The 9,673-nt window shown below is 44.1% G+C and overlaps 1 protein-coding gene across 2 annotated transcripts in view; it reads right to left on the bottom strand.

The window, feature by feature from the left end:
• Nucleotides 1–2,652: 2,652 nt before the first annotated feature.
• Nucleotides 2,653–9,673, bottom strand: part of LOC116847017 (transcription factor EC) — a 104,521-nt gene continuing 97,500 nt past the window's right edge. The window contains exon 7 of one of the 2 annotated variants that reach the window (XM_032821563.1): nt 2,653–4,881. In XM_032821563.1, the coding sequence (XP_032677454.1) occupies nt 4,642–4,881 (240 nt within the window). In that variant the 3' untranslated portion in view covers nt 2,653–4,641. The remainder of the gene's footprint in view (nt 4,882–9,673) is intronic. The other variant, XM_032821564.1, reaches the window with a different exon arrangement.

The raw sequence follows: 9,673 nt of genomic DNA, 5'->3' as shown, positions 1-9,673 counted from the left end.
GTACATATGTGTGTATACTTTCTGATTAATTATTCAAATTAATTTCGTGTATTAATATTTTACTTACCTTTCTCACTTTTATTCTTCCTCTACTAATTACGCGTCATATGTGAGCGGAGATAATCATCTTTACTGACGCATAGACTTTGTTGAAACGTCAAGCTGTCAAAATGTCAAGTGTCAAAATGTTTTGCTTGAAACACATTCCCGCTTTCCGGATGAATCAATAGTCACGAGAAACACGTAGCTGGAAACAAATGCGGTTGGTCGAAGATTGTTAGTGACTAATGAACGGTAAGGCATCTATACGATTGGGTGTACACCTCGTTGACACGTGGACACCTCATACTTTTAGCCGAACAATTTTTGTTCCTCGCGCGATGACGATGTTGTCTTTTTGCCACATATATCAAAGACCACGTATCAAACGTATAAACTAACGTGGAGAAAATCGAGGGTGCATGACAACTGCATCTGTGAACTCGAAATGGCTACACTAAAGATATGTTTTATCAAGCGAGGATCGGACTGGCACTGTGAATTAACTCGAATCCACGCGAGCCGTCGTTCTCATCGTCGAAAACTTTCAAATCTAACGGCGTTTCCGTAACCTTCTATCACAAACTACCGTGGGAGATGTAATTTCTCTTTGTTACAAAAAGTAAGATTTTTTTTTCATTGATCGAGAATTAATGATGTGATAGGAACACACTTGAGGGCAGTGTGTCGGTTGCCTATGCACCGACACGTCTAGAACGCGGGTTTAGAGAATGTCTAATCTATCACCCTTCGCGTAATTCGAACTAGATGAAGCGACTAGCGAAAAATAGATTGTCTTTAATTATGAATAAAATGTGAGTCAGCGGTGTATCGCATAAGATATTTCCTCAATATCAAAGTATCCAAATATATTGCGACTGAAATAGACGATATGCAATATTCGTAAACAATTCATGTATGAAACAGAATAAACGTTCATAAAATGTCGGAAATATGGAGAACAAATTTAATACTAATTTTTGTATTGAGGATCGTTCTTTCTCCTTCCGCTAATTTTTTAAAATAACGAGGAATATCGCTTGTCTGTTATCAATCGCGATTCTGCCAAAGAAAGTGATAGGTTAGATATTCCTACGTTTAGAAGTTATCGCTGTTTCCTCGATATTGCTTGAAGAGACCGAAACATCCGCTGAATCGGAAGAATTATCTTATTAAAAAGTACAATCGCACGCTCGTAAAAAAATTGAAAGAATGATTCTCCATTCCCATTGCACGAGAGAGTATTTATCAATCAAATCTCATATAATTCCATACATTATTGTTTTCATTATTCCAACACGAGAAATTAAATTTTATTTAATTTTAAATAATTCTACACACACAGAAAAACGACTTGCGAAAAAATTCCCGGTTTTGTTTCATCGTGAAAATAATGTGGATTATTCCACTCTCGATAAATCTGTTAAAACATTTAATGAAAAGCTCGATTTGTAAAATATACAGCCACAATGAGAAAAAAACATATCTAAGAGACGATCGATATTCACTCGATGGGTGCCTAATAACATGTTCACTTATACTAATATAAAATATTTTCCAAAAAAAAAAATATATATACATCGTCTTAAAACCTTAGAGAAATCTTAGCTTTTCATGAAGGCAATCGTTTATTCTATTTAAACAATAGAACTTAGATTCAAGTAAGTGTGCTATCAGTGCCCACCTAAGGAATATTTATTATCACCTCGATACTGTTTCTCTCAGTATATCTGCTGTGCTTGAAGATATGTACCGATTCACAAACTACTCGGGGCTCTCCTTTCGCTCTCCTGAAAAGTAGGTAATACCTTAATTGATGCCCTTCGTGCCAGGCGCCGGAGATTCAACGACGTTAATCTTCGATCGAATATCATCGATCTTAGCTCGAGGCGACGTCAACGGGCAAATGTGGGTTACACACCACTCGGTAAACGCGAAGGCAAGGCAAAGTGGAGAAATCAAGGCCCGTCGCACAAAAGCCGTATGCTCGAGCCGCTCGCTGCAACATGCGAGGCACGACGGCTCGACGTGCACAACCGAGGACAATAACTATTAGCAAACTTTATAACGAACTTGGATGTATCCGCTCATCTGTGCTCAGCTGCGAGTTTCTGCCGGGGGATCAGACGTGAAATCGGCATCACGTCACCCAACATCGACATCGGCTCCTTTGTCACGAACTGCGAACGATTAATGGCAGGTTGTGTGTACCTTCGCGCGTTTGCCCTGAGCGCTCTGAGCGGCTCGCAACAACAATACGGCTTTCGCAACGTGGGAACGCGGCCTCGACAGATTTCGGAATGGCGCGAGGAAGCGGACTGCGTTTCGTCGCGAACGTACTTTAATCTCCTCGCACCGTGGATCTCATTGCGAAACGCGAGATCGATCGCGATTAAAATAGCGGCAAGACGATGTGATTGCCCCCTTACAAGGGACTGGGAGGAGGGGTGATCCTTTGGATCACGCTTGTAAAGGTAATGATCCATTTTTACAAAGTCTCTTGGCGTTTGCAACGGGGGAACTTGTAGGAACTGCTAATGGATGCTAACTCTACGTTTCACCTTTTAGGACAGGGAACGCTGTTTGTTTGTGTGTAGTAATGCGTACACGCTCTAATACTGAAATCGAAGGGTATATTTCCGAAAATATATTTCTTCTCGGTTCTTTCCACGAAGGCGCTCGATCCGGGGTCGATATCAAATTTATCGCTACTTGGGTAAACTGAAGATTAAATTGAACCTTAAAACACTGTGTCGCCGACGACTCGCCCTGCCATCGTTCGTTTGTCGCGTAATCGCGACACTTTGGCCCGCGACGGCGCGATTTCGCTCCCGAAATCGAGTCCCGCGCTTGCCCGCGTCTCCACGAAGCAGAGCGACGTTGCGTTCTCTCGCGAATCTGGCGCGATTACGCCCTCCGTCGGGGATGCCGGGAGAGAGAAGGCTTTTATTACAAAAATATCCATCTCCCGGCTGCCATCCTCTCGACGCACCTCGCAAACACTCGCGACCTAATAATTTCTCGCGAAATAATTTCTCGACGGGTGACCGCTGATCGATACAGAGGAGTACGATCGAGTAATATCATGATGAACTAATTGCTAGCACTTTTACGACAAGACGTTGCCCGTTCCTCATGATAAAATCCCTCGTCATCGTCTACGACGCACTGCGAGTGCAGTGTGTGCGTCCACTGACGATGAGGACGACGGAGCAACGACGAGGACGACGGCTGCGCCGTCCTCGAACAGTCGATAAGAATTTTCACTGGCGATAAGTATCGCGAAAGTTTAGGCTCGGCTCATGCGCGATATAGGAGCGCGTCCTTCGGTGCACTGACATAATACAACGCACGGCAAACGTCACGCATTCCATCGATGTAAACGGCCAGCCGTTCGTAGAATCGTGACAACGAGCCCCCGGTTCCTCGTAACTGGGACGACCCTGAACTCCTCCTCCGTCGCCCGATCGTAACTTTCACCGCCACTTGGAGAGACTCCGGCCCCTTCGGCTGACGAATACGCTCGATCTCGTCATCGATCCGAAAGAACCCGACCAACGTCCGTCCGCCTGTCCGTCTGCCTGGCCGTCTTCACGCTGTCTCTTCAAGGACACGAGAACGCGAACTTGACGCGTCCTTGTCGCGGCAAATTACCTTCGGGACTTTCTCGCTAATTCACCGGCTGGAAAGGGGCGCTCTCTCTCTCTCCCTCCGAGGGCGCCCTTGCTGCTCGTGATTAATGAGAAAGCGATCGAGCCGCTCGTTGATGTACCACGTGAGGAGGGATATTCCGCAAGGGAGGGACCAAACATCGCAACAATCGATAATCACTGGGAACATCTCGGATGATTACGGGCATCATCGGTGTGATAATCAGCCGGTATCCATAGCCTGATGAGTATGTATTCATGGTTGAGAGCGAGCCAACCATTACGATGCCCGCGTGGGAACATTTGAACCGTGGTTCCAGTCTTCTGATTTGTCCTTGGATCGATCGGCCGGATTGTAATTACATTCCTCTGCGCCGGACGTCCGAAGGAATATCCGTCCCGGAAGAATACACCTGTTCCCTCTCAAGTCGATTGTGCCGACACAATGACTGCGTTCTCGACGTGTGGATCTCACAAGCGGAACCCGTTCTCGCTCGGCCGATCGATCGGAGGGTATTCGGGACGATTTCCCTCAAACACAAACAGCAAGTAACATCCAGTCCGTCTGCACGCATCCGTCTTCATTCCCGCGGCCGATCCGCCGGTGAAGAAAGATCCTCCCCGACGTCGAGTCGATGACTAGTTTCAGATAAATCCGCATCAGCGCGCTCGCTCCAATAAAATCCAATTGGAGCCGCGCGAATTCCCTGCCCGTGCCACGATGAAGATCTACGACGTTGCAACGGCATCCTGACGCTGCCTTCCTCGGGTCGTCGCCTCGCGCGTCACATACCGGCACTGTTCCGTTCTCACCGCGTAAACCTAAATCAATCACCTCGGTCGACCGCCGCCGACTGGAAAATTCATGAGGCAAAGTTTTCGGAAGCGGAAGTGCGCGATCCGCGAAGGAGTCGAGGAGGCAGGACGGACAGAGGACGGTGTTTCTTCTTGGCTACGCGACGATGTCCATGTCGGACGAGGAATTCGACGTGGTCACCGCCAGACTGCCCAGGGTGTCCTCGTCGGCTAAGCCGTGATGACAGGCGGCCGCAGGTGGGCTCAGCGGTGGCAGATGCGGCGACGACAGCATCGGGTCGCCGCCGTGAACGGGACCACCGGTGTCGTCCTCCATGAGGTCCTCCAACTGCGACATGCTCAGGCTCGTCGCCTCCTCTACCACCAGGTCTGGCATCTACGGCAGAAAAGCATGCGACATCCTGTAAAACGAGCCAGCCGGCCCTCCTCATCCTCGGGTCAGCGCCTCCGTGCCGCACAGCGGAGTCAAATGAAATTTCATGTTTCAAAAAAAGCTACAATCTCGAAATTTAAACCGATTTCGACACTTTTCCGTTTTTTCCCTATTTTTTTAATGGAAGTTAATACAATTTGACACAACTTTGTCGAGTTCTATTCTGGTCTTTTGCCTCTCTCTTCTTCTAAATCAAACACAAAGAAGTTAGATTTGGAAATATTTCTCAATCGAGTAATTTCGATAGATGCAGAAGCTGAAAATCTATTACATCCAGAACAATATTTAATGAAAAAATTGATAACATAACAGTAATAATTTAGTCTTACTTAATCCGGTAGTTTTTGTTTATTAAAATCAGATACTATTTCAATTAATCACGTTTGTTGAGGTAACATTTAGCGAGTCTACGTCAGTCTGTATGACTTTTCTTTAAGCTTATAATCAGAATTTGAATATTTAATTTCGATATCAATATTTGTGCCTGTAATGTTAATGATAAGATGAGATATAAGGTGAGTTATCTTCTGTTTGATTGAGAAAAATTTCTGAATCTAACTTCTTTATATTTGATTTGAAAGAAGAGAAACAAAGAGACAAATATCTGACTCGACAAAGTGTTCTAAATTTTATTAGCTTTAATTAAAAAGGAAAAAGAGTCGGTTCGAATTTCAAAGCTGTAGTCTTTTTTGAAACATGAAATCTCGTTTGACTCCACTGTGCGCCAGAGCTGCTAACTCGTATATGAACATGGACGTTGTGAGCGTGAACTCGGATGGAATTTCAACTGTCGACGTGGAAAGGTGGAGAGTTTGGAGGATATTTCGCAGCGAAATCTTCTATGAAAGCAGGAGTGGACGTGCGTCGGTACGGTCTTCCATGGAGGTGAGAGTGCATGAGTCGATGGTCTACGATGAAAGCAGGAATGGACGTGCAGGAATGGAGAAGGCTTCTTTGTAAGGAGGCTTCTTCTTAAAGGAGGAATGGTCGTGCCAGTGTTATGTTTGATCGTGTCCGTCATCGATTAACAATATGAATGCGGAAGCAGATTTTGCGCATGTACGGACGACATTGGAACGTTTACAGATGTTTGCATTGCATATACACATGACAAATACGATGAGGAGTAAACGATTTCGGAGAATCAGTGTGAAAAATTATCAACTGAGTAAAATCAGTCTACGAAAATTCGCCGCAATCATACTCTGAAAGAATTCAATATCAGGGCTCGTCAAGGATCGACGAACCCTGACAAAAATGTTCTGTTAACCTTTTAAAGCGCAAGACGTAAAAAATTCGAATTCTAATAAAATATTCATGTCCAGAATGACAACCCAAGAGATAATTCCTTTCGAAATTAATAGGTGATCTCATGGTGAAACCACTGTGCTCTAAAGGGTTTGGTCGTCAGGAATAAATGGTGAGATATGTAATAATGAAACTCTCTGTTGAATGCTGTTTTCGACGAAAATAGCAGGAATAATTCAAATCAAAGAGTGAAATAAATTATTCTCTTTCGATGCCGAAGTAGCGAAACACATTAAATATTCGGTAAGGTTTGAATTTAAGCGTCTACCAGCCGGAGACCTATACAACTTGACAAAATAAGCTGATTGAAGCCGTTCCTCTGCCAGACGCAGTTAGCTGAGGCAACTTTACGAAGTCACACAGACGGGTTTACCAGACTCGGAATTAATTTCCAATCGCGTTTCAGGCGCAGACCGTCATCCAATTTACCTGTCGTTATATTACCGATGCAACTAATTCGTCAAGTTCCTCGTCGTCGATCCTCACCGCGACGAATTTAAGCGAAATTATGCGCAGATACCAGTTGCGACGAACATTTCACACGTAACAAGTATCAGATATTAACGGTGTGTGTACAAAAACCACGATGGCAATTCCGCTTTCCTACCTTGCAAATTACACCCGCCTGAAGACTAATAGAGCCGGGATCTTACCGGAAAACAAGAAAGAAGGCGTAGCAAGTGCGTTCCTTGCACGCTTCAGCAATAAAGATGCCCGCTTTCGGCCGTATTTTTCGCAGTCGCACGAATTCGTACTTGACGTGATATTCCGCGAAGCGATCGCATGCGCTTTTTACATAACTGCACTCGGACGCGGAGGGCGTTAAATTTGCATGAAAAAAATGCCGTGGCGTGCGGTGGTTGCGCAACGCGTTTCTGACGTTACAACTCATTCAGCGATTATCCTTTGTCCCGACGGCCGGCGCGGCGGTGGCGGCGGCGCGTTCTTCGCGAAAATATACGCGGCGAGATGCGAGATAAAAGGTATAAGTCTCGCGACGGAGAGGTAGCACGTACGATAAGGCGGCCAGGCGATAAGGAGTGCGCACCGCGAGAAACGTACGCACCACGTCGGTGGTAAGAGTAAATATTTTCCACGTCGACGTTCAACGTGTGCAGATTTAACACGCAATTGTGTTAATGCGATTATGCAATCGTGAGGCGAACGTTGCTCGAATGCGATAATGTGTCTCCTCCAACTGTGCAAGGAGAGCACAGCGCAAACTAAGGCGTGTTTTTCACTCTCTGTACATATAACGAGAAATATTATTTTCCAATTCAAGTAATTTAAAATTTAAAGGGCTGCAAAAAAGAAGAAAAGAGAAAGAGAGAGAAAGGCCAACGTACGGGGAAAAAACAAATTTATTTTTTATAAATTAAAAAGAAACATACAACCAACTGCTGATCCTCTCTTATAATATTACTTTCTTTAATATAATATTCCTTTTGCGCGAGTCGCTTTGCAATCAGCAACTTTTGCGTTTGATCCCATTTTTAGTGTAAAAAAAAATTTGAGATACATCTTCAGCGTGTTTGAGATAAAACTTTTGCGAGTGGCGATTTGGTAAACTAGACGAGACGTCGAGAGGAGTGCGTTCTAAAGAAAACGCTTTATTGAATAATTTATCAATTAGACATTCGTTAAATTTCATTAATTGAAAGTACTCTCTCTTTTTTAAAGAACTTAACTCTCGTTATTTTTATTTTTTTTTTCGTTTTTTTTTAACAGAATACCTTCATCTGTTTCTCTCTCTTTTTCTTACTTTCTTTTTCTAAAAGTAATTGATCGTTATCCGAGCCACAGTTCTACGGGGATCGTTTACGTTTCGCGCAAGGTAAATCGAGGAACGAAATTAACGTTAAGCAAACCGACGGTAAAGTGTCGCGGTAAAATTCGTCGTGCAATACGTCCCAAGACACTTCCTTCGCCCCGGTGGAACTCGCCGCAGAGTCGCGAAGTGGGATGTTATCAATGTTTAAATTTCTAACCGCGAGGAAGCTGCTTGTCAGACTACTTACACTCCGCGACGGAACTTTATCTCGGACAATAATTCAACTCATCCCCCGGTACGTCATGTCGCGTCTCTCCTTTCGTTATCTCGTAGCGACTGCGTTTCCGAAAACGCGAACGAGAGCGGACGTAAATTAACGTCAATGCACACAACAATCACACAGTCATCGTGACGCCCACGGATCGTCACGACGAGGAACGACGAAGGGCGAGCTTTCGACATTTCGCCGGAGGAATGCGCGACCGACATCGGCCAAACAGAAAATTATAAACACGGGTGATTAGGTTACAGGTACAAATCATCTCGTGCTCATTGACTCTGCTTCACGATATTTGCTGAACTCTTCGAAATATATCGACGGCATTTTATACAACGTGCAAGCAGCCTCTTTGACGACAAATATTCAATGTTACTTAATTTCGTTGTCCAACAAATTAATTAACCTTACACGCCAACGCTAATTGCAGCTCTAATTATGGCGAAACTGAGAAAAACTTTTTAAGAAATAAAAAATATTTATTCGGTGGGTACTAATAACATATCTACTTATACTAATGTACAAAATATTTTTTTTTAATAAAAAAATATATATTTTCTTAAAACTTTATCTCTTCATGAAAGCGATTGTTTAGTCTATTTATAAATAACAGAATTTAGATAAATATGTTAATAGTACTTACTAAAAAGAAACATTTTTTTTTCAGATATTTTTCCTCTCAGTGCACGAATATATATTATTTCTCATATCAATATTTTTGCACATGGCATATCCCGCGTATCATTCCCGACGCTTCAAATTCGTTAAAAATTCACGACTGTGGGCGGACATATGTCGGTTATGTCATTACGTCAACACAAATGTGATAATAACATTAATAACGCACTTCTCTCTCTCTCTCTCTCTCCCTCTCTCCCTCTCTCCCTCTCCCTCTCCCTCTCCCTCTCTCTCTCTCTCTCTCTCTCTCTCTCTCTCTCTCTCTCTCTCTCTCTCTCTCTCTCTCTCTCTCTCTCTCTCTCTCTCTCTCTCTCTCTCTCTCTCTCTCTCTCTCTCTCTCTCTCTCTCTCTCTCTCTCTCTCTCTCTCTCTCTCTCTCTCTCTCTCTCTCTCTCTCTCTCTCTCTCTCTCTCTCTCTCTCTCTCTCTCTCTCTCTCTCTCTCTCTCTCTCTCTCTCTCTCTCTCTCTCTCTCTCTCTCTCTCTCTCTCTCTCTCTCTCTCTCTCTCTCTCTCTCTCTCTCTCTCTCTCTCTCTCTCTCTCTCTCTCTCTCTCTCTCTCTCTCTCTCTCTCTCTCTCTCTCTCTCTCTCTCTCTCTCTCTCTCTCTCTCTCTCTCTCTCTCTCTCTCTCTCTCTCTCTCTCTCTCTCTCTCTCTCTCTCTCTCTCTCTCTCTCTCTCTCTCTCTCTCTCTCTCTCTCTCTCT

Source organism: Odontomachus brunneus, unplaced genomic scaffold, assembly GCF_010583005.1.
Source record: "Odontomachus brunneus isolate Ranch 3 - 2012 unplaced genomic scaffold, Obru_v1 Obru_scaffold_072, whole genome shotgun sequence".
Lineage (NCBI taxonomy): Eukaryota > Metazoa > Arthropoda > Insecta > Hymenoptera > Formicidae > Odontomachus > Odontomachus brunneus.
Note: the sequence above shows the minus strand (reverse complement) of the source record. Positions and strands in the feature narration are given on the sequence as shown.